Source organism: Colletotrichum fructicola, assembly GCF_000319635.2.
Source record: "Colletotrichum fructicola Nara gc5 chromosome Unknown KSG_Nara_v1_contig02, whole genome shotgun sequence".
NCBI classification, from domain to species: Eukaryota; Fungi; Ascomycota; class Sordariomycetes; order Glomerellales; family Glomerellaceae; genus Colletotrichum; species Colletotrichum fructicola.
Window position 1 is genome coordinate 4,300,445 of NW_027094052.1, and position 23,803 is coordinate 4,324,247.

Below are 23,803 nucleotides of genomic sequence, written 5' to 3' on the forward strand. Positions count from 1 at the left end.
GTTATTTCTTGGATAGCTAGAGTGTTGGTGGGATAGATTGTGTGAGAAAGGTGAGTGGTGATGATGTTGCGAGGAGAAGATTTTGGAGAGGACGTGGAAGGAAGGCAGAGATTTAAATAGAAGAGGAGTAACGAAAGCAGCTTGCTTCAGGTTTCTAGAGGGAAGGAGGCGGGTCTCATGGTCCAAGGCTGCTCTCGCTGTGCAGGTTCTTGACTGACATCGTGGTGACAAGAAGTTCACAAGGCGAGAAGGGCTTGAGACTGTGGCTTCCCCAAGAGAGAAAGACGCAGACATCTAGACAGACAGCAATACTTTGGGTGCCTTTAAGGCGAGAACTGAGTTGAAAGGGTAGAGGACAACTGCTACTGGTTTCATGGTCAGTATACTCCTACACGCGAATAATCTGCTAATCAAAGTTGATACCTGCCTCTGCTAGGCAAGGGGCATGATACACGCAGGCTCATTGGATCACAGAGACTGTCTCTGGCAACACTTGCTTGGGTGAGATGACTGGCCGTGTGACTTACTTTCTTTCGAAGTGGTTCTGTAGCCTAACTCGAGGTAATTGTCCCCCTCACATCAAAGAGCACTCTAGCAAGGCAAGAGGGTGTTAGATAAAGGCAAGAAACACCAAGACTGAACGGGAAACTTCTGGTCTCTAATAGATAGGTTCAAGAAGTAAACGACTGACTTATTGGCATCTTGTCAGGAGTCAGCTTCATAGAACGACAGACAGGGCATGAGGAAGGAAACCGGGGATTTGAAAGGATTGCCATGCTTGGACGCCAGGTATCACTAGGGGATAAGAATTACAGCAAGATCATTGCGTGGCTCTGACCTGTGGAAGCAGCGGGCCCAGTAAGCAGAGCTCTGCTGCCAGACACGTCCGTCCAACCAGGAGTGGGGAACGCGCCAAGATCGCCGCGGCCTGGAAATAACATGAGAAGCAAAGATAGGGCTGATTCTGTGGCATTAATTTCGATGTTTGTCTCCTTCCTATCTGGCTGCCCGCGAGTACCAATCCTGCCCCCAACATCCTTCGAAGACGACCAAGTTTCTAGTAAGTATTACACAACCCATTCCAAGCCAGCCGAGGCAGACAACAACCAAGGCTCAGCGTATCATCGCCATATCTGAGTTTCCAGGGTAGCGCAACCGTTCTCCATCAAATTGAGGGACCCAGGACCGAGTGCGAAGAAAGGAGACTGCGAGATGTAAAGCAAATATGAAGTGTGCACAGGCAACACACCCCCCGTCTATGTCGTAATGAATTGTCGCCGCACGTCGGCGACCGAACGTATGTGCAATGCGGACTTTTCAGTCGCAAGAAGTGAGAGACAGGTCGAAGCGTGAATAATATCCTCCCAAATGCCGGGTATCGTTTCGTGTCGTTTCCCATCAGTCCAAGCTGTCGTCAAAGTCGAAAAAAGCCCATCTCCTAGGCAGAGAACAAGGATACAGTCCACTCCTCTCAAGACATGGCTTCTCCATGTCATTCTTCATTTCATCTTGCTCTTATATAGCATGAACTCTCGGATGCGTGCTTCGTGGTCCTCGCATGCCAAAGCCCATTTTCTCCGCACCTCCTTGTCCTGTTGCATCCAGTCGAGGTACTCCATCAGCTCTTCGTCGCCACGAGAGGCTATGAAGTCGTAGCCCTTGCGGGCTCGAAGATCGGCAATGTTTGTCTTGCGGGCGTTGAAATGCTCGATGACCTGAGCGTTGAAGATTTCCCATCTGAGAACATAGCTTTGAAAGTCTTGGATGTACTTTTGCCAAGCTCCGCCCGTTGGCTTCAGACCGACCGCAAAGGTAGGAGGAGGGCGCGGTGCCACGGGCACCACCGGAAATTCAAGTGCCGGCTTCTTTTCTTTCTCGATAGGAATGCTGCTAGATGGCTGGCTTTCGAAGGGAAGGTTCATCTTGAGGTCACCCAAGGAACCAAGTCCGGAAGCAGTTTGCGCAAACGGCGCCACGTTCTTGAGATCTGCAAAGCTGGCCCTAAACTCTTCACTATCCTCAGAGCCTGCGGCGTTGGGGTTGAAGTCAGGCTTCCGCACTGTAGACTTAGGTGCGGTTTCCGTCACTCCATTGACGTTACCAGGCCTCCATTCCGGGCGAGAAGGCTCAACCGGGATGTTCCTCGCGCCGTTTGACTGAGCAGCATTCGGGGCGCCTCCGGCCTGTGGTGGATCAATATCCATGGCGTTCGGGCTCTTCGCGCCAACTGGCTCTGCAGTAGTCTTGCGGCCTCGCCAATCACCATCCTCATCACTGTCATATTCATCGTTCACCAAGCCGGCGCTACCAGCCGTGGGCTTCACCTTTGCTTTGCGGGAGTTGGATCGAGTGGTGCGTGTCGGGGAGGTAGACACGGACGGGGCAAAGTTTTGGGCGCCAATCTGCTGGGTCCAGTCCTGAGCATCAAATTTACCTTCGGACGAGGGCGATCCTGTAGGCTGACCGGCAAAGTCCTTCTGGTGTCGCAAGGTCGGACGCTTAATCGGTGATCGACGACCTACGCGGCTTCCAGACTGAGAACGGCCCTTGGCGTCATGAACAGGGCTTCCGGCACTGAATTGGTAGGCCTCAGATCCATCGTTGTTGACAAACCTGGTGTTAATATCGTCTGTGCTTCGCCGGCTGATTGAAGGTTGCTCGGGTTCGGTGCGAGTGAAGGTATCATCGTCGATGGAGAAGTTGAAGCTAGTAGAGTCACTTCTGTCAGCTTGATGCACTGGACTGGGATTCTGTTTTGAAGTGGTGATCTGGCGCTTCTCGCGTCCAAGCGGGGTTAGTTCCGGAGCTTGTCTCTTAACCAGCCTACTCAGAAGCTCGCCCTGCTTGCGCTCAAATGGTGTAAGGGAGTGACTTCTCAAGCTATCTCCACTGGGAGAAGATGACGCAGAGGACGACGTTTCGCTTTTCTGGCTCTGATGCTGTTTCGTCGGCTCCTCCCAAATCACGGGCGAAGGCTGCTTGCCGTATGTAAAGTTCGGCTTGACATATGAAGCGAAAGAAGAAGTTGAATAATGAGAAGTGCCGTACATTGAAGATGCCTGTTGCTTTCCTGCAGACTTGGTGTTTCCATGTTCTGGACTATATTAGCTGAGCTCCGTGAAACCAACAGTCACAAACTCACCATCAGTAGCCGTTGCTGGCTTGGGGTGACCGCCATCTTGAGCAAAGCCAGGGTTCGCATTCGGCGGCGTGTATCTCGCGCTAGCTCTGGATCTGAAGGGGTCCTTGGGTGAGTTAGCTGCCGTAGCGGTCGCGGTGTTCGGTCGGTCGTCTTGTGGCGTCGAGGACGTTCGAGGACTTGAAGGCTCAGTTCTGGCCTGACGCGGAACACTCTGTGCACGTTGACGAGCGCTTCCGGGTGATAGGTTAGGCCCGAACCCTTCCTCGGGCTGCCGAGGAGTTTCACGAGTGCTCTTGGCTCGTCCGATAGGCACCCCATCGAACGGGTTTGTCTTCTCTCCTCCGTGCGAGGAGTAAGGTGTGCTCTGCCGACTGTCTGCGTAGCCCTCACGGAATTGGGCAAGAGGGTCTGGGACACCTTGTCTGCGGGCATTGTCGGCGAAGATGTTGGAGTGACGGTTGGTCGTGGAGTAATTGGAGGCGTTGACTGGAGGCTCGTCACCAGGAACAGGCGAGTGAGGCACATAACCTCCCTTGCGTGCTCCAAAGGCGGCCTCTGCTCGCTGCTTTTGGGAGGGTGTTCGTGGCACAGGTCGCTTAGGGGGCTCCGGGGGTTCGTTTTTGGGCTTTGGTTGAGACTGGCTCGCTTTGCCCCTCATGTTCTCGAAGGCATGCCAGGCATTCCGTTTCGCCTCTGGGTCACTCTGCTGCTGGGCCTTGGCCGTGGGAGCTGCACCCGAGGCAAAGTTGCGGTACCTATTCGCTCCCGACGACGGCGGGTTACGAGCCGTTGAGGTGGCATTGCGACGAGGCGGAGGCGGGAAGTTGGAGCCGGCGTTCTGCCATGGATTGCCCCTCACTCCAGAAGCAGTTGGGTATCTCGATCGTGTTCTTCCAGCATCGTACTTGGCTCTCGAGTCGGGATCGGTCAGGACCTCGTGGGCCGACTGAATCATCTGAAACTTGGAGTTGACTTCGGCTTCTCTACCCGGGTTTCGATCGGGGTGATACTTGAGAGCTAGCAGAAGTCAGTATGCCGGACGAGGAGGCACGGACGGGGAAGACGTCGCCGTACCAAGTTTCCGGAACTGTTTCTTGATCTCGTTCACGTCGGAGTTCGCTGGAAGCTCCAGGTCCGCGTAGTAGTCGCGGCTCATGTCAACTCCTCCCATCCTGGCGGTGGATAGAGGTTGTCAACTGCTAGCAAGGTGTGAAGGCTGCCTGATTTTGCGCAAGATGCATCCCAAGGTCGGTCGTCGTGTATGGAAACGATGTGAACGTCGTGCTGAGGAGCGAGTTTTGTTGAAATTTCCTAGTCGCCCAAAGTTGGATCCAGCTCGTTCGATCGAGTGCTCGTGGCTGGCAAGCTATTGGCAGAGTGTGCGTTGGGGAAGGCGAAGTCGCAGGCGTGACGTTGCCGCTTGCAGGTGGCTTCGCCTCGTAGTGCGGAGTAGCGCAACTGCAAGTTTGCGTGGACGAGGTGAGGCGGTGCAACTGGCAAAGAGGCAACCTCGTTGAACGGTTGTCAAGTGCGATCGCTGGTCGTGGAAGATGAGGGAAGGTGCAGACGAGTAGAGATCTATGGTAGCAAGTGTGTCAGCAGTTATGTCACAAGACGAGCAGCTTGCGACAGAACGGTGGTGGTATCCGCGAGTGAGAGGTATCGTGCGAAGCGAATCAGACGTGTCAGACGAGTAAGCAGCCGTGCAATAAGCGGGCGAGCAGTCTCCAAATGGACGCCACAAACGGGAAGGAGGGGCAATCGACACCGCGAGTCTAGGAGTCTATTATGTCTCGCAGAACTGCAGACAGCAACAAGGATTGGCGTCGATGCTAGATGACGGAGCCAGGCACCGCGGGGGAGCAAAAGGTAGCGGTCCGACGATGCAGACAAGGGCACCCGATGGTAAACCAAGCGGGCAGCAGCCAGTCGGAGGCAAGGACGGCAGTAGACTGAGCCGCCGGCAGTGGTTGGCTGCTCACCGTCTTTCGTCGTCGGTTTCTCAGGGTAGATGCAGAAGTGATTGGGTGGCCGCGCATGCGACCTGTCGTGGGAGGGCAACTCACCGAATGACGTCAAAAAGCAGCCGTAGATGCAAAGCCGAGGGGGACTGTCTGGTCTGGCAACGGGCGAGCAGACGAGACGGCTGATGGCGGGGAATGCGTGATACGACGCTGTGTCGACGTCGTCCAAGAAGAAAAGAGGTTCACGGGTCGTCAAAAAAGGAGAGTTGAGAGCCTCATCAGCTGGGTTAGGTAGGATTTGCGAAAGCGAAGAAGCAAATATTGACTGCGACCTGGCCTGCTTTACCTTTTTCCTTCCACAGAGAGTAAGGTCTTGTTGACGGCCCGTCCGTCCTTCCTGTCCGTTCGGTTGCGCGGGCAGCAGAGGGTCAATGGGGCAGGGGTCCAAATTTTTATTTAGCAGTCCCTTCAGGGACTCCCCGGCAAACCCCAGCCGTTGTTCCTTTGGCTGCCCCTCCATCCGCACCAGCCCTGAAAGGACGCCTCAGCTCGCTCATTCCAGCTGCCCCTCATGCCCTCGTAATGGTCGATAGGGTCGCCTTGCTTCAACCTGAACCTCCGAATGTGGATACCTACCACCTCGATGGCCTAAATCGAACTTAAGAATTGCGACTCTACCGGTGCGCTAAGCCACCGTTCTACCGGGCTGATCTCGGGAGGCGTGATGAGCCGCGCCTCAAACTAACGACGGGAGTCGACCAGTCAAGCCACTTCATCTGCCAGCCACCCAACTACATCAGAGACCTGCAAGATAGATGGCCGATTCCGTTGCCTCCCCATGCAACAAAAGTTAGGCAAATCTGAACATCATCAGCAACGGATCAGCACACGCTCGGATCTTGCCCTCAAGCTGAGATGAAGCTGTCTACGGAAGCTATGAACGGCACTCTCGTGTCAAGACACTGTCCACTCTAACATGAGCCCGGAGGTGCTGTCTCTATTGGTCTAGTCTCAAGTACTGGCTCCGCTCAGTGTTTGTCACTTCATACAAGTTGGAATCGGGAGTACTGCATGATATGTTGTGGTCTAGCGACACAGATGACTTTCCGGAGCCAAGTTTTTTCAACAGGTCAATCTAGTGAACACAGGGCGTACCCAGCCCGAAACTCACGAATCGGGCTTCCGACCTAGAAATCTACTGCTTCCGCGGCACCCTGCTGATGCATATCGCAGCCTAAAGGTCGTCAACAAGACTTACTCGTTTCGTTTTGGTCAATCTGAACGGTCCAAGAACGACTGGCAAGAGCCACCTTACCTATCAGAGACGTTTGCTGAGTACGCTGGAGTCCCTGTCACAGACGAAGGGATCGATGACACAGGCTCGACCATTCGAACATTTCTTCCTCTGTCTTCGGCACAAGCAAGGGGGAAATTGCAAGAATTTCGCGGCACGGCACGAGTTGTGGAATCGGGAGTGACTTGCGTACGCCCAGAAGTGACGAACCTCAGCTTTTGTTACTTGAGAAAGAACCCGCCGAGTATCAGCTTATGTGGCACTGTCTGAGTAGACGGGCTTACGCTGGAGAACTTTCTTGGTGCAGAGCCTTCGTCGGCTGGCACAGATAACTTTGCCTGTTTGCTTCCGCCATTTGTTAACCAGAACAGGTTTGGCAGGTTTGTCCGCTGGATATCGGCGCCAACTGGACGAAGATTGATCACATTTTTGAGGACTCTAGTGACCCCCCACTGCGTCGGTACGAGCTGTGAATGGCACTGGCAACAACGCAATCCAGTCTGTTCTATCTAGCAAGGAAAATATGTGGCTGAAGCAGACGTTCAATGTCACGAGGTTGTTCCAGTTGGTGATGGAAGAAGCCTCGAATGTGTATGGTACTCCCAGAGACCCTCTCCTCTCAGAAGAAGAACAAAGGCGCATGGATCGCTATAGCAATATCAGAAGGAATATCTGTAAAGGGTTTGACGAGCAAGTCAATACAAATACACGCCCTAGAGATACTTACACGGAGGAACTAAGAACATTATTATATCTAGGATGACGTGTCGCGTTTCTACGAAGAATCTGAAGCTGGTCGCTACAAGAACGAGACCGAGAGCGGAGCCCGTGTTTACGGGCCCAATATACACGAAACCTGCATTCGAAGGAGCTGAGTTCTTTCGAAACACTGGCTGGAATTTGGATGTAGCTCATGATGTTCGCGTACAACTTGGAGTCGCTTCGAACTCAACGACGCCTGAGGACCGTCAAATTATGCACATCAGCCCCGCTAGCCTCAAAGCTTCTCTGATTAATGCTCGTAACAGAGTGAATTCAGCAGAATATGGCGAAGTGGATGAATTGGCTGGTAATTGGCCCTACGACCATTCGCTCGACGAGCCGCTTTCGTTCTGCCCGAATTGCGGGCCCCATGAGAACATGACACAAGCTCACTCAGTCGACGCCAACTTGTTGAATGCTGTCATGAGTGACACGGAGTCTTGCACGCGCGTTACAGGCTGCGTACTTCACGAAAGCGCGGATGATTTACCATCGTTTCATCAGTTTTTTCCCACCTACTGTAAACGAGAACATCACCATCACGATCTTCGAAGTTGCAACAGTGCCAGTCAGTCGTCGAGGGTACTGAATCGTCATGGCAATTATCACTGTATTCGCTGGTATCTCCACCAGTGTTTGCATCCTCTTCAGGACGACAGATTTCAGCATACCCAACGACGCCTGGCACACGATTGCTCAGATGTCCGAGAGCGCCGAGATATCGAGCATTCTATCCAGGTCCAAACTGAAAACAGACGACCAAGTCCTTGAACTCAGCAAAGAACTACAGGATGAGGACGAAGAGGGTCGCTCCGTAGTTCGCAACGGAGCTTTTTTCCGTGCCTCGTCCTTTTCGACAGCCAGAGACAAGCATACAGAGGCACAGCCCAGGTTGCGCGGCCGTTTATTCTTCTGGAGTCAGGCTTCAAGAGTAAACAGCCAGAGTTGAGTCGGGAAAACAGGCCTGTCTGTAAAGGGATAGCAGATGATGGACGGTCAGAAACGCTGTCCGAGAAAGCAAGGACGATATCGCATTTAAACGTTCAAAAGAGGGTAGGGTACAACAGAAGAATAGTCATGGCGAAAACGCGAGGCGGATGGGCCTCGGCGTTGTCAGCAATGGCAGTTTTCAATGCCAGCTTAGCAAAACCAACATAAGGAGTCGCCAGTCAAGGTTCGCCAAAACAGATGACCATGAAACTTGGGACGACGTCGGTTCTGCCCCGCCCCCGCCGACCTCACAGACCAGAACGCGTGTCTACGCGCCGTGGTTGCTCCGCCAACGGAGCGGACATCCCGGTTATAGAACAGCCCTCTATGCATCCCGAGCGTCATCATTGGCTCGGCAAATGGCGTCAGCTTCCATATGACAGTGCTGTGGTATATGTTGTTCAAGCAAGTAAAACCAGTCTCGCTCAGAAACGCATGTGTCTTTTCATTCTGCGAAAAATATTGCCTTCGAAAACCAATGCTTTATGCTGCCTGCCAAACGCCCGCAATCAAAAATAAAGTCCTTTAACACAGTATTGCCTTTACGGCAATGAATGATACGCACACGCAATGCTATAGCCCTGTGGCCTCCCCTGGCACCCATCCGATCCTGCCCGCAGATTAATGTCCTCATGAGCGCGTTCGCATGTGTCTCCAACACAGCTGTATCCCTGATACACGATAACAACGCCTAAAAACCACACATGGCGCTTAGCTCAAATCCTTGCTCATCTCATAGGACCAGCCGCCGTCTTTGCGCAGCCTATTGCGAGCCGCAATATCTTTCCTGATCTCATCCTCCGTCAAGCGGTCTGATCCGCTCCAGTTTGCACTAGATGTGCGGGCGCGGAACTTGTGCCATCTCTCCTTGCTGTTATTAAATACTTCTTCCATGTTCAAGGCCCGAGGAGGGCCAAAGATGCCTTGAGGATCCAGAGTCTCTTGTCGCATGAGAGCTCGGCGCAGATCGGGTGAATCAGCCCAAGGCGCCACGAAGTCGTCGTTCTCATCTTCATCTTCAGGATCAGTGTCGATTTCAGGCAGCTCAATTTTTTCGCCGTCTTGGAATCGGGGCGACGACCGCGTAGCAGACTTCTTAATCGTTGCTGTCTTGGTGCTTGCGGCAGCCATAGGCCGAGCCGGGGTCTTGTGCGCCGGGCCAGCAGGGTTGGGGTTGGGATTGAACGGAATCTCTCCCTTGGCGAACTGGTTGATATCCAGTTGCTTGGTTGCCTTGACCGTGCTGTTGTGCTGGGCCGTGACAACGCCCTTGAACAAATCCCTCGATACGCTCTGTGGGCCGTTGCTGTATCCAGTAGAGTACATTGGCTTGGGCATCTCCTGGTTGTGTCTGTTAGCTGACGCTAGAATCTGTGTCGGATGATGAGAAGGACAAACCTTCTTGAACCCAACTGACGGGGGCCGAACGGGAGGTCCCTTGATGTTTGGGGGCTGGATGTCCATGTCAAGCTCATCAGCGAAGTCGTCACTAGTACGCCTTCGCTTGGCTTCCTTGGCCTGGTACGAAGGCCCATTGCGGGCAGGCTTGCGGCTGTCCTCGTCTTGCGGGAGTGGTCGCTTGGACCCGGCCTTGGACGCGTTGGAAAGAATCGTATTGACCGGTCGATCCTCCTGAGATCGAGGAATAGTCGATTGCAGACGCGAGGGCGGACGCGTAGGAGGTCCATCGCTCCGCTGGCTTGCGGAATAATCAACAGGACCGTTGGGCTGAGCTCGGACGGCAGGAGGCGGAGCTCGTGTCTGCTTGGCACGCTCAATGGCAGCCTGCCTCTTCTTCGCCTCAGTCTGTTCTCTCTGCCTCTCGGCATCCTGTCGCCGTTGCATCTCCTGCTTGCGCTCCTCTTCTTGCATGGCAGCGCGCTTGCGTTCAAGCTCGAGCTTGGCATCCTTTCTCTTCTGGAGATCTCGTTCTTCTTGCTCCTTGCGCTTGGCAGCAAGCTCAAGGGCCTTTGGTCGCCCGGTTGACCCAGCGGAACTCTTGAAGCTGTTCACCGACGCCTGCTTGCTATGCGAGCTGGGTTGTGACTTGGGCTTGGTAGATGAGCCAAGGGTTCCCTCCAAGTTTGAAGACAGCTGGCTATTGCTTGGGTGATACTGAGAGTGCTGAGAAGTAGTGTTAACACGAATGACGGTCGGTTGCTGCTTCGCCCTGCTGGCAGTCTCCTTCGTCGGCTTCGTAGGGCGGCGGAGCTCTCTGTTCCTCGTCGCCTGGCCCGGGCCGGCGGATCGAGAGGCTGAAGGGGGCGGCACAGGGGCTGGCGCCTCGGCCATCTCCACATCTGGCTTCTCTGGCTGTGAAGCAGGAGCAGAGGCATCGGTTTCGGCTTGGTTCTTGGCCTTGCGTGGGCTGGTCCTCGTAGGCTTTGGCGCTTCCTTAGGTGCCGGCGTCCGGACGGCCTTCTCTCGCTCCTTCTCTCTCTCCTTCTCCCTCTCCTTTTCTTTCTGGGCGGCGATCTTCTTCTCCATCGCCGCAATCTTCTCTTGCTCCTCACTAAAGACCCGGGCCTTCTCTCGCTCTTCAGCCCTGGCTTTGTCAAGCTTGCTCATCTGGTCAGCGAACAGCCGTGCTTCCTTCTCCTTGCGCTTGTCCTCCTTCTCCTTTTCGACAGATGCCCTTGTTCTCCGGGCCACAGGGCGCTCGGGGCTTCCAGTAGTGGCTGTCGCCTGAGAGTCAACTGTCCTATGTTTTGACAAGTCGGGGTACAGCGGCTCCGCTGAGATGGACTGAGGAACGATAGATTCCGTAGACGACTCGGAATGAAACCCGAGTCGTACCGTGGAGGGTGACATCATGGAAGACTTGCCCTCGGCGCTGATGGCCGCACTGCTAGCAAGAAGACCCTTCGAAGTCTTCAGAATGGAAGACAGCTTGTTCTTGACTTGCTTCAGCGGGCTGTCTCGGAAGCTTCTGGTCGGCGACTTGGGAGACTCAGGCCGTCCATCCTCGGGCACGACAGACAGAGGGTTGGAGACGGAAATGTGCTTCTGGGAAGGAACCAAGTCTTCGGTCATCTTGTCCTTGGAAAGATCTGGCAAGACGGAAACTGAAGCAGACTTGCCATGGCCATGCGAGCTAGTGGTACGATCAGGCACGACAGGGGCCCGTTTCGGAGAACCAGGCCGGCCAAGTGTTTCCTTCTGCTTGGGGAAAGCAAACTCCGACCCGCTGACAGTGTCAGCGCCATCAATGCCCTCCATGACATCGGCGGTGTGACTCTTAGGCAGACGCGGTCGGGGAGGGGAAGCTGGGGCGTCCTTCGCAGGAACAGGAGGTGCAATCCAGTCATCGTCGTCTTCCTCGTCGTCTTCTGGGAACGCGCCAGGTGTTGGTGGTGCTGCTGTAGACTTCTTTGGTGACGCTGGTCTAGTCTCTGGAGCTGCCTGTGCAGTTGCTTGAGCAAGCTGCTGGGCAACTGCGGAGCTCGGGATCGATTTGGAAGGCCGGGTGGCATTAGGCTGAGATTTACCCAGCATGTTGATTTGGTCTTGCAAACGCTGAGTGTACGCCTTGTTGTGGGTAGACGCGTAGCTGTCTTCCTCCTTTGCCGCATCCGTCACAGGATCGATGTCCATATCATCAGCATCTTCGTCTTCTTCATCCTCTGAAGCACTGGGAACGTCCATGTTGTTGCCCAGGCTCTTTCCACCAGTGTGTCGACCATAATAACTTGTGCGGTGGTTATCCAGATGGCTTGTCCTTGACACTCGAGGTCCGAGGCTCTTGTTCTTCAAAGGCTCTCTGGCAGGTAGCGAAGCGAAGTTGAGACTGCTCTTCCTAACAGGGCGAATCGGGCTCGAATCAACGGACGGTGATCGGGTGTCTTCGTCCAGGTGGACGTCCACGTCCTCCTGAGTCTCGGCAGCTGGTGTAGGAGCAGGAGAGGGCGATGGCGCTGCTTCGGGGGATGGCGCAGGAGAAGCTTCCTTGGCTGGGGAGCGCTTGACAGGTGAGGTCTTGACTGGAGATGTCTTGACTGGTGAGACGCTCTTCGCAGCTCGAGGCTTGGGGGATCTGATGGGAGATGTAGCGACCTCGGTTTCCTTGGCCGGACTGTCAGGAGCTGGTGACTCGGAAGTTTCCTCTGGGGCTTCCACTGTGATATCCCTCATCACTCGGGTCGTCTGCTCCTCCTTTGCGGTTTGGAATGTGACTTCAGGTGAGCGCATTGTCCTCGTTACGGTCGGACTCGGTGGCGCGTTCTCCTCATCGTTGGTCTCGAAGGCGACGTGACCGCTCTTTCCGGCAGTCTTGGGAGGGCTGGATCGAACATCGGCAATTTGGGTATCGTCTTCGATAAGATCGACGTCCATGTCGTCTTCATCGTCGTCAATGTTGTCCATGTCCTGGCTGCCGTAGTAGCCAGAATCAGCAAGGGCGACATGCTGTTTTGTGACGGCGGGTTTGGGGGATGCGGCCGCTTTATGCGGGGAGACAGTTCTGCTAAGTAGGGGTGATGATGTTGATTTCGCCACGTTGAGCTTCGGTGTTGCGTTCCGAGCAAGCTGTTGTGTGAAGGCGGTCGGCGCGCCTTGAGGAGTTGCGGAGAAGACGTCTGATAGTGGCTGCACATCGTTAGCCATAATTGTCGCGCCTGGGCTACAGAAGACTCACCACTCGAGGCTCGCCATTGTCGATTTTACGCGCCGTGCGTGGCGTCTTGCCGCGAAGCTTTCCTGGAGTCTTAAAAATCTCGGCCACGTTCCTGATCACAGTGTTAGTAACTGATGCCTGCTGGTGACAAGGATGTACGTGCACTTCGTTCTCGTTGAAGATCCCGGCCATGTGTTCGTTAAGCCAGTCCAACTCGTTTCTCGCGGCAAAAGAAAATTCCTCGGCTTCCGCCTGGACGATGCTGAGGGCGGTCGTTCGTTCTTCAGAGATCCATGACGCGGAGCCGACGGGCACACGCGTGCCTCGCATCGTAGCCATTGTGAGGGGTAGGGCGCGACAGGCGCAATAGTGTCGCTATGAAGAGAAGGTGAAATGCTAGCTGGTCATGGAGGTCGAGTGGGAGTCGAGGTTGGTAAAGGAGCTTGGTAGGGGAAAAAGAGGATAGCAAAAGTGGGAAGCAAAGCTGTACAGATGTGTGTGCGGTGGTGTTGATGGGCCTTCATCAATTGCGTTGCGAACCGAATGTTTTGGTCGAGTCCGCATTTGGCTTAGCGCGGCTGAAGGTCGTGGGGCTCTCTGGCCTGGGGCAATGACAAGTCGCGCTTGCGGCAAGTTCGCGGTTGCTGCAACCGATAAGGGCCTTATCGGGCGGGACAAGCGGGCGAGGGTTCCATGCGAGGGGGGGGCTCAGGGAGGGTGAAGTGGAAACGCGACCGAGCGAAAGTAAACAAAAAGTCTCGACACCGACAAAGTCCTCCTCAGCAACAACACCGACAACGACTAACCAGTGCAGCATGAGGGTCATAGAAGTTATTATAGACGTATGCGACTCGATCCCACTTGCATTTGCTTTCTTGCGCTGACATTTCCTAGGGCTTTAAGTCGTACGCCGTGCGGACGGTGATTTCAGGATGGTAAACAAACATTGCTTCCATCCGATGGGTCGAGAGGGAACGAGGGCTTACACAGAACAGGGACGAGAGTTTCAACTCAATCACTGGCCTCAACGGCTCTGGCAAGTCCAACATTCTGGATGCCATCTGCTTCGTTCTGGGTATTACGAACATGACCACAGTCCGAGCGCAAAATCTCCAGGTAAGAAAGACATAGTGGATGACCGTTCCCGGTTGACTGCATGCTGATGCGACTGGCCATAGGACCTTATCTACAAGCGCGGTCAGGCCGGTGTCACGAAAGCGAGCGTTACGATTGTCTTCGATAATAGGGATAAGAAGAAGTCACCAATCGGTTTCGAAGAGTATGCGACAATCAGCGTCACCAGACAGATCGTCCTCGGCGGCACGTCCAAATACCTCATCAACGGACATCGTGCGCAACAGCAGACAGTGCAGAACCTCTTCCAGTCTGTGCAGCTGAACATCAACAACCCCAACTTCCTCATTATGCAAGGTCGGATCACCAAAGTCCTCAACATGAAGGCTGTAGAGATCCTGGCCATGATTGAGGAAGCCGCAGGAACCAGGATGTTCGAAGATAGGAGGGACAAGGCACTTAAGACGATGGCCAAGAAAGAGATGAAGCTGCAAGAAATCACAGGTCTGTTGACAGAAGAAATCGAGCCCAAGCTCGAGAAGCTGCGGACAGAGAAGCGCGCATTCCTCGACTTCCAACAAACTCAAAACGACCTCGAGCGTCTGACAAGAGTGGTTGTCGCGCACGACTACGTACAAAACCAAGAAAGGCTGGAGCATTTCGCATCAGATCTCGACGGCAAGAAGCAACGACAAAAGGCCCTCGAGGAGTCTGCGACACGGTTGAAGAGCGAAATTTCCCATCTTGAAGAGGATGTGAAGAGAGTGCGCGCGCAGCGTGACAAGGAGCTCAAGAAGGGAGGAAAGGCACAAGGTCTGGAGGACGCCGTCAAGAAGCATTCCAACGAGATTGTGAGACTGGCGACAGTCATGGACCTGAAGAAGTCCAGCATGGCTGAAGAGAAAGAAAAGAAGACCGCCGTGGAAAAGACAGTGGCTGAGCTGGAAGCGACCTTGCAAAGCAAGACCGAGGCATATGAGGCGACCAAGGCGAAGTACGACGCTGCCAAAGATGACCTTGAGAAGCAGAGCCAAGAAGTCGAATCCAAGGAGGAGCTGCTGCAGACACTGCAGACCGGTGTTGCATCCAAGGATGGACAGGAGAGCGGTTACCAAGGCCAGCTTCAAGACGCCAGGAATCGCGTTACTGCTGCCCTCACCGAGCAAGAGCAAGCGAAGATGAAGATTGCGCACTTGGAGAAACGTATCAAGGAGGAGGAGCCGCGCGCAAAGAAGGCAAAGGAGCAGAACGCCGATCTCCTCAAGGACCTCGAAGGTCTGAGGGCACAAGCCCAAAAATTGGAGAAGGAGCTTGGCAAGCTGGGTTTCCAACCCGGCCAAGAAGAAGAGCTCTACAAGCAGCAATCTTCCCTCCAACAGCAGATCCGCGGTCTTCGACAGGAGGCTGACGGCCTGAGGCGCAAAGTTGCCAACATTGACTTCAACTACGCCGACCCGGTTCCCAACTTTGACCGGTCCAAGGTGAAGGGTCTGGTTGCTCAGCTCTTCACTCTCGACAAGCAGAATATCCAAGCCGGCACAGCTCTTGAGATCTGTGCAGGTGGACGTCTCTACAACGTCGTGGTCGACACTGAAGTCACTGGTACTCAGCTGCTTCAAGGAGGAAAGCTTCGCAAGCGTGTCACCATCATTCCCCTGAACAAGATCAACACTTTCAAAGCCTCTGCCCAGGCCATCGCCACGGCCCAGAGAATCGCGCCAGGCAAGGTCGACTTGGCCCTTACGCTCGTCGGGTACGACAACGAGGTGTCTGCTGCCATGGAGTACGTCTTTGGCAACACTCTCATCTGCGCGGATGCAGACACGGCCAAGAAGGTCACTTTTGACCCCAACGTCCGTATGAGGAGTATCACCCTTGAGGGAGATTCTTACGATCCCTCCGGCACGCTATCTGGTGGTAGCTCGCCCAACTCTAGCGGTGTGCTTGTCACCCTGCAGAAGCTGAACGACATTACTCGTCAGCTCAAGGAAGCCGAAGGCTCTCTGCACCAACTCCAGCTTACAATTGCCAGCGAAAAGTCCAAGCTCGACCACGCCCGCAAGATTAAGCAGGAGCTTGACCTCAAAAGCCACGAGATCAAGCTTGCCGAGGAGCAAATCAGCGGCAACTCGTCCTCGTCCATCATTCAGGAGGTCGAGAACATGAAGGAGACGATTGCCCAGCTCAAGACCGACACAGCGGAAGCCAAGAAGAAGCATTCAGAAGCGACTGCTGATGCCAAGCGAATCGAGGAGGATATGAAAGACTTTGACAACAACAAAGACGCGAAGCTCGTCGAGTTGCAAAAGTGTCTCGACAAACTCCGAGCAAACCTCACGAAGAACACCGCTTCGGTCAAGGCGCACCAGAAGGACCTGCAGGGTGCTCAGCTTGACTCTGAACAAGTTGCCGGCGATCTGTCAGCCGCCCAAGAGCAGCTCCAGGAAGTCGAACTCGCCATCAAGGCTCAGCAGCAAGATATTGAGGATCTTGTCAAGCAAACGGCGAGCCTGCAAGAGACACTCGACGGCGTCCAGGCCGAGCTGGATGATGAGCGCGCCAAGCTTCACGGTTTCGACGACGAATTGCACGCTCTGGAGGAGGCAACCCGGTCCAAGAACGCTCGAATCGCCGAGGAGAGCCTTGAGATGCAGAAGCTGGGTCACCAGCTTGACAAGTCCCACAAGGAGCAGGAATCATCCGTGCAAAGGGTGGCGGCTTTGGAAAAGGAGCACGAGTGGATTGCCGACGAGAAGGACAACTTTGGCCGCACGGGAACGCCGTATGACTTCAAGGGCCAGAACATCAAGGAGTGCAGGGCGACGCTCCGCAACCTGACGGACCGCTTCCAGGGCATGAAGAAGAAGATCAACCCCAAGGTCATGAACATGATTGAAAGCGTTGAGAAGAAGGAAGTCTCCCTCAAGCACATGATGAAGACGGTCATCCGCGACAAGAAGAAGATTGAGGAAACCATCATCAGCCTCGACGACTACAAGAAGAAGGCCCTTGAAGAGACATGGCAGAAGGTTAACGGCGACTTTGGTCAGATCTTCAACGAGCTTCTGCCAGGCAGTTTCGCCAAGCTGGATCCTCCCGAGGGTAAGACCATCAGCGATGGTCTCGAAGTCAAGGTCTCGCTCGGAAAGGTGTGGAAGCAGAGCTTGACTGAGCTTTCTGGTGGACAGAGGTACGAAGCTTTGTTTTCTTTCTTGCTTGGACACTCATGCTAACAACCTGCAGATCACTCATCGCTCTGTCCCTCATTATGGCCTTGCTTCAGTTCAAGCCCGCGCCAATGTACATTCTCGACGAGGTCGACGCCGCTCTCGATCTGTCGCACACACAAAACATTGGCCGGCTGATCAAGACCCGCTTCAAGGGCTCGCAGTTCATCGTCGTCTCCCTCAAAGACGGCATGTTCCAGAACGCGAACCGCATCTTCCGCACCCGCTTCAGCGAGGGAACCAGTATGGTCCAGGCGCTCACACCCGCCGACCTTAAGTAGGCTGGCGAGTGAGAGCGAATGTCCCGGCCGCTGTTGTCTCTCGACAGCCGCTGCTGGGGTCCGGCATATCATGATGATGACGACGAAATGGAATACCACAGATGCCCTAAATTTCTTGTCATTAAAGCGGTTCTTCACACACTTTTTTGTATGATGGGCGAAGGGGGTCTTTGGTTGGATACCAGGAGCGCGTGCAAATGGGGCCGTGGATGCGGAAATGAAAATCACTCGCGTGTTTGTTCGCTCGGGCGGTTACGTTGTATGTAATGGGAACGAACCCAGGCCTTTGGGAGGAGTAACGGTATGATCTATCTATGGAGGCTCGAGTGCTGTTGATAATGATGATTTGATTTATTCTCTGTTCCGCATTTTGAATAACGATGACGCCCCCGGCCCTCTTAGAGACCTTCTATTACTTGCGTGATTTCTATTCTTTGCGTGATCTTACAACCATCCCGTGACTGTGGTTTACAAAACAAACGCCATCATCACTGCTTGATGTACACATGCTCCCCGCGCTGTTCCACGCTCACGTCCATACCGACCTCGAGCCAGGCCTGCATGAACTCGACACGGTCGGTGGTGCCGTCAAAGAGCGGGCAGAGCTGCATGCCAAGGCAGCCCATCTTGGGCGCGCCCTCGTCGACCTCGCGCAGCCTGCGGAGGGACCTGTCGGGCTCGACCTTGTGACGGACGCCGGTTGCTGGGTCCACGTTGGGGAGTTTGCAGCTTTTTCCTCAAGTCAGCTTCCGGCCGTTAGATGAGAGAGAGTCAGAGACGGGACTTACCGGACCGTTCGGCAGGAGACTTGGAACTTTGCTGGGGCGGTGATCTTTGAGGTGCCCTGGGTGAAGGTGATGTGTTTCCACGACTCTTCATCGTAGGCGGGCGCACCGGCGACTGAGGCTTCAATTAGAGACGTCACACTGTGTGGTGAACTTGCAAGGGCCACAAACCGATGATGTTGGAGCGGAACCTCCTTACGTCAAGCTGCGTGAGCTCCTCGTCCTTCGGCACCTCAGAGTCGAACTCTTGAAGACTGCTGAGGTTCATCAAGTGAATGGGGTACTGTCTCACTCGTCAGCGCTCAACGTTCATCTTACAATCTCTTCAGAAAATGTCACTCACCGCATCCTGGAAGCCAACAATGGTCTGGAACCCAGCCTCCTCCTTCGTCGGCGCACACCGATACACCTCCCTCAGCTTGCTCGGGTCGACCCTGAAGATGGCGAGCTTGTTGCTCACACCGAGATACTGGCTCAGCTCCTTCGGGATCTCCTTCTCCATGTTGAGAGCGGGCACCATCTCCTTCCACACCCGCACGTCCTCGTACGTGTACCCGCGCTCCTGGATCTCCTTCTCCGTGGGGAACTCGACAGGCAGTAGGACCTCCCTCTCGGGCACGGCACGCCACCCGTCGCGGATCTTGGCGGACACCCACTGCACGAAGCCCGCGAAGCCGCGGTCCTGCCAGGGGAAGCGGAAGACGATCCACGCGTCGCTGGTGCTCTCCATGAAGACGGTGCGCTTCGTCGGGTCCGGCACGAAGACGTCCACCTTGACCGTCGCCAGCAGCGGGAACTGCCTCTGCGTGACAAACTCCCAGCTGTGCCGGTCCTTGGACTCCTCCGAGTCGTCGACGGCGACGGGAAAGGCCGACTTGAGCTGCGCAAAGGTGTACAGCCGGTCAAACTCCAGGCCCGTGGGGAGCAGCTTGCTCTTGGCCATCTCAATGCCGCGGCATGACTTGATGGGGTACACGCAGAGTGCCTGCAGCCGGGCGACGGCGCCGCCGGCCGGAGGCTCGCGGTGCTGGGCGGAGAACTGGTCGCGGAGATTGCTCTTTGGCGGGGCGATGCCAATCTTGGAGTGCGTTGCGCGCAGGGCGTCGCTGGTTGTTGCCGGAATCGGCGGGAAGAGGTAAAGGACGGGAATGAGGAAGCAGACGACGGTTGCGAAGGGGAGGAAGAAGAAGCCGAAGCCCAGGCCTGTTGGGACTTGGTGCAGGGCTGCCGTGGCCGAGATGTTGGCGCCCGCTGCTGCTGCGGCTGCCTCCATTATGATTATTGTTGACTTTTTTTTTGTTGATGCAATAGGTTGATTGTTTTGATGTTTTGTTTAGAGTTTGAGGTGGCTCTCTCTCTCTCTCTCTCTCTCTCTCTCTCCCTGTCGATTGACGTCGCTCGCTGTCTCTCCCTTGTAAGACAGTTGAAGAGGTTGAATGTGAGCTTAATTGTGGTTTAGTCACCACTTTTTCACAACCACAGCCGACTGTGGTTCTTTTGGTGTCGATCCGGTGCTTATTTCTTCATGTTACGATATGAAGCATCATCTCACCTCATTTCTCGAACAACCACGTCTCCGGTCCCAGAGGCTGAAACTTTGACCTCCTCGCCATCCCTTTCAGGGTCCAGAGTCCCCTACGCTACCATGCGCGTTTGAAGTCTAGATCACGTGCCATGGCATGTGACCCAGTCTGTCATCCCCTTAGTCAGGGGATCGTCTCCTCCGACCCAACTGGGGCTAGGAACAGTCCGTCGGCCCGTGCTTGAAACAAAACCTTGGTTGAGGACCATCGGTCTCAATCCCGCAAAACCAATTTGCAGAACCGTGGTTGTGGGTGTGGGCTGGCGAGCAACGGCTGCCGGCGGAGCACCGTTGTTGGTCATCGTATACTCGAAACCAGCAAGGAGAAAGGAGCAAACCACTCCCCAGCCCCCATTCTGCTTTTCGTAACGATTGTCGCTGACTTTCAATCCACGGGCCGTGTCCCTTGAGAGCCTGTGCAGTCAGTAAGGTGGCTCACGTTGCCAACCGCCGCCCGTTGAGGTGGATTTGGCGACTACGACAACATCAACTCGTCACCGTCATCCGCTGTTACGTCCGTAAGACAGAGGGATTTACGGTTACATCTACAGCGGCGAAATCTCCGGCTCTCCTGTGGCCCCAGTTGGCTCGTGCCTTGCAGGTCTAGCCAACCTCCCGTTGCGTAGTGCTCTTCCAGGTGCTGCTGATCCAGCACCAAGCCGGGATGTGATGGGTTTGCGTCGAGAAGCCATCACTCGGACCCCTGACAGTTGCTGTCGATGCTCAGAGTCTAGCCTCTTAGCTCGAGCCGGAGCCCGGCTTTCATCAGATGGCCGTTCCTGTCAACGAGGAGGACTCAAGTACCGATCGTATCAACCGCCTTCGAGCTGAGATGCCGCAGCCGACGTTGTACGACGAAGACGTGACTGCAACCTATCGTGTGAGCATGTACATGGAACAGTTCCAGCACCAACGCGCTGCGCCCGTTGTCTCCTCCGCGCACCGTCACGCCGGTGGGAGCTATGGTCCATCTCGATTGCTGTGCAATATTGTCACTAAGTCTGATCGCATTGTCGTAGCCAGCTTGCGAACGTAGTCTGTTCCCAGGTCGTATCGAAAAGGGTCCTGCCGTATATTCCCCGAACGACAACCCAATGGTAGCATTGAAACGACATAGAGACAACATGATGTCGTCGACGACCGTTGCGATTGGATGTTCGCATATAGTGTCGCACCAGGGTGGTATTCTTGCGCGATTCGAGCGATCGTTTGGACGCTTCATTCCTGAATAATGTGCAGCTACCCACGAGACGCCACGCCAGCTCAAGTTCCGCGGGAGTTGAGCGACGCTTGATTATTGTCATGATGTGTGACCACGGTGCGTCGGGAGAGCGGGATGGACTCATCGGGCCGGTTCAACTCCCACATGCGGCTTCCACATTTAGTATTGAGGGTAGCCAGCACCCCGTAGAGTCCGTACGTTGGCACAGAAATACTCACCCACTCGGAACAGAACGAGCCGATAATACCTGTTGATATTGGCCTGAAGTGATACTGCTACCTGCCGACTGAGCTGACGATCATTGAGCGCGGCTGTGCTATGTTTATCACTACCTTCCTCCTTTTGATAGACGACGGCGGTCCGTGGGTGTAGAGCTCAAGTGTAAGCTAGTCAACGGTATTATATGTGCAACTTGATGGGATTATCGTCAGTATAGAGGGGCTATTCCGACCCTGCGAACGTATGACAGGATTGCACTCCATGCCGGTAGCGCAGCACGCATATTAGGACATTTCTTGTCCTGATTACCTCCCCGCCCAGTATGAGATGGCGACAACGAGCATGAAGTCGATAATGCTCTCACTAGTATCTTGACCTGGGCTTGTGCTTAGAGTTGTCGCATGCGTGGGGACAAAGAGCTACAGGCCAGGGCAGGTGTCTTCCTAGGATCTCCCCGCCGGAGCTTCTCTGTAATGGAAATGAACGACAATTTGCATGAAATGGCGTATCTGGAAATTTGATCATCCTCCTTGGGAAAGGAGAAGATGAGGCGTTACACACCAAAGGTGCCAGTGGTCCTGAGCTGTGTGACAGGTCAGATACTGCATCTGACCGAGGGTTGTCTCGAACGAACATGACGACTATGCTGGTAATGCGAAACCCCTTGTCCGGAACCCCTGAATACGGAACAGATGAATTCGTTGCAGGAGGCCTTTGCGCATCAACCTGGTCAACCCAATTGCTCTGCCGGTAAAGGAGCTCGCAGTGCATAGTGAACCACAGTCTAGGGCACTCGTAAGATGTTGAATTTGAACTTGAAGAATCGAGTCCATGTGCTCGTAGTCCCAAAGCCCCTAGCCTGATTTCGTCTTAAATTGTCAAAGTTACCGAGGGGTATTCACTGGTTGATAGAGGCCTAAGCGCTAGAAATGTGATCTTGACGCCGAGGTTGATCGCGATCCGGTTCCCAAGTTATCAAAACGTGTCGAGATTCAACAAACGGTTGAATTAGTCCTGGATGTCTGAAGCTCGCCGACGAGTCGGTTGATCCATCATGGTCGAGCGTCCGGGGCAATCGCCAACGTTGGATTAGTGCCAGCCACAACGGTAGGATCTAGCACCTAGCTAGACCGGCTCAAGGGGAACTGTCCTAGCTGAGTGCTTAGAGGCAGTTGATGACACCCCGCGGCGGCAGGGATGGATGGCCACGGGCGAAGCCCATCTCTGGGCGCCTTCTGGGCCCTGGCTATGCAGACGCTACAAAATCGCCAAGAATGCTGGGCCTTCTCACGACCACTGCACAAGATTCCCTGACGCACTACGACCGCAGTCTGAACAGTGGCTGCATACAATTCATACTAATGGCCTCCTGCGGTTGTCTGGCTGAGGCCGTGTTTGTGGGAGTGCTTCAAGGGTTACTCTGAAGCAAAGTGATGGTGAGCTGGCAGTGCAGTTGGGCCAGACACACCCATCCCACCTGAATTAAACAGAGGATTTGTGCAGTCAACTTTTCCCCCTGACGCGCGGTAATTGAGCGCAGTTGCCTGTGAATCTTTGTAGATTGCAACTCAGAAATGACTTGTTAAGCTTCCAATGTTCTCCTCGTCAACCCGCTTCGGTCCGGGATTGATTGTGGTTCCGACAACATGGCCCATCGATCAGCTTCCGTCTTTGGGGTTGCCGTATTATGAGCAAGGTATCAATAGCCGCCTGCCATCGGCGCTTTGCCTGTTTGCCAGGAGATGTTGAGCCGGGAGAGCTATATCAAGCCGCATTATTGTTTTAATTTGCGAAATGATCCCGCTCTGCCACCAAACTCGAATGCCTCGGCGCCTCGTGGTACCACCAACCTTTCAGAGGCAGTTCATCCGATTAGCGTTAGCTTTCTGAGAGAGCAAAGGCATTTTTGCCGACCGCGTCGAACGGCAAGGCGTTCCACCCGTGGCCGTCACCGAAAGGCCGAGACTGTGTAGCGCGCTGACCCGAATGAACCAGGCCGGGCGGCTGTTCGTGGTCCTGCTGGACCGAAGGCGAAGACTTGGAAGCTTCAGAGCTGCGGACTGCCAGGCCGTAGGAAGACTACATTTGGTTGAATTCCGTCTTTGTTGAACAGCTTGAACCAAGGATATACTTCCGATGTGGATGCAACAGCCCCTTGCTAAGACATTTTTTTTGGGGCAGTCATCCGAATCGCGCGCAACAAAAATACCCTGTAAGTTTTTTCATAGATATGACCGAATCAGAGCAGCTTTGGGGCTCAAGTGGATATTTGGGGGCCGCGGCAACCGTGATTTTGACGGCGCTGGTTCGAGACTTTGGTGACTTTTTTTCAAAGAAAGTTGCCCGGGTGTATGCAGGGCGCATCCCCTTTTCCACGGATGGATGCATCCCGTACTGGACATGGAGTGGTGATCCGCTGGGAAGAAACCAGCCTGCGGCAGGTCCAGCCGCGAATTGGGCGGCAACATGACGCCATGTTGGCGTGGGTATCGACTCCTTGGTGCCAGGCGGTTTTGACCACTTCGATGTAAGTCCGATTTGAACAAGTCGATCCTTTTTTCTGGTTGAAATCCGGGTGTGGCGGTCAGCAGAAGTTGCCATGGATGAATCTGCAGTCCAGGCGCATAACCCATGATCCCGACAAGTCAA

At 54.5% G+C, this 23,803-nt stretch overlaps 5 protein-coding genes across 5 annotated transcripts; 1 reads left to right on the plus strand and 4 right to left on the minus strand.

Annotated features, from left to right (window-relative positions):
- Window positions 1-1,499: 1,499 nt before the first annotated feature.
- rsp1 (DnaJ-related protein rsp1) lies at window positions 1,500-4,313 on the minus strand (the record flags this gene model as incomplete). The annotated part of the gene is made up of 4 exons (XM_032033256.1): window positions 1,500-2,706; window positions 3,049-3,094; window positions 3,143-4,159; window positions 4,217-4,313. 4 exons carry the CDS (start codon window positions 4,311-4,313, stop codon window positions 1,500-1,502), a joined length of 2,367 nt encoding a protein of 788 aa, XP_031887713.1.
- Window positions 4,314-4,508: 195 nt separating this feature from the next.
- On the minus strand, window positions 4,509-5,626 carry CGGC5_v003950 (uncharacterized protein; the record flags this gene model as incomplete). The annotated part of the gene is made up of 2 exons (XM_066151207.1): window positions 4,509-4,720; window positions 5,209-5,626. 2 exons carry the CDS (start codon window positions 5,624-5,626, stop codon window positions 4,509-4,511), a joined length of 630 nt encoding a protein of 209 aa, XP_066009327.1.
- Window positions 5,627-8,863: 3,237 nt separating this feature from the next.
- On the minus strand, window positions 8,864-13,103 carry pic1 (Inner centromere protein-related protein pic1; the record flags this gene model as incomplete). The annotated part of the gene is made up of 3 exons (XM_066151208.1): window positions 8,864-9,493; window positions 9,551-12,736; window positions 12,786-13,103. 3 exons carry the CDS (start codon window positions 13,101-13,103, stop codon window positions 8,864-8,866), a joined length of 4,134 nt encoding a protein of 1,377 aa, XP_066009328.1.
- Window positions 13,104-13,579: 476 nt separating this feature from the next.
- On the plus strand, window positions 13,580-17,346 carry cut14 (Structural maintenance of chromosomes protein 2; the record flags this gene model as incomplete). Its single annotated transcript, XM_032033254.1, has 5 exons — window positions 13,580-13,606; window positions 13,659-13,699; window positions 13,760-13,880; window positions 13,943-17,028; window positions 17,082-17,346. 5 exons carry the CDS (start codon window positions 13,580-13,582, stop codon window positions 17,344-17,346), a joined length of 3,540 nt encoding a protein of 1,179 aa, XP_031887711.1.
- Window positions 17,347-17,834: 488 nt separating this feature from the next.
- Window positions 17,835-19,404, minus strand: Marc2-0 (Mitochondrial amidoxime reducing component 2; the record flags this gene model as incomplete). Its single annotated transcript, XM_032033253.1, has 4 exons — window positions 17,835-18,075; window positions 18,135-18,246; window positions 18,303-18,414; window positions 18,475-19,404. 4 exons carry the CDS (start codon window positions 19,402-19,404, stop codon window positions 17,835-17,837), a joined length of 1,395 nt encoding a protein of 464 aa, XP_031887712.1.
- Window positions 19,405-23,803: the final 4,399 nt, after the last annotated feature.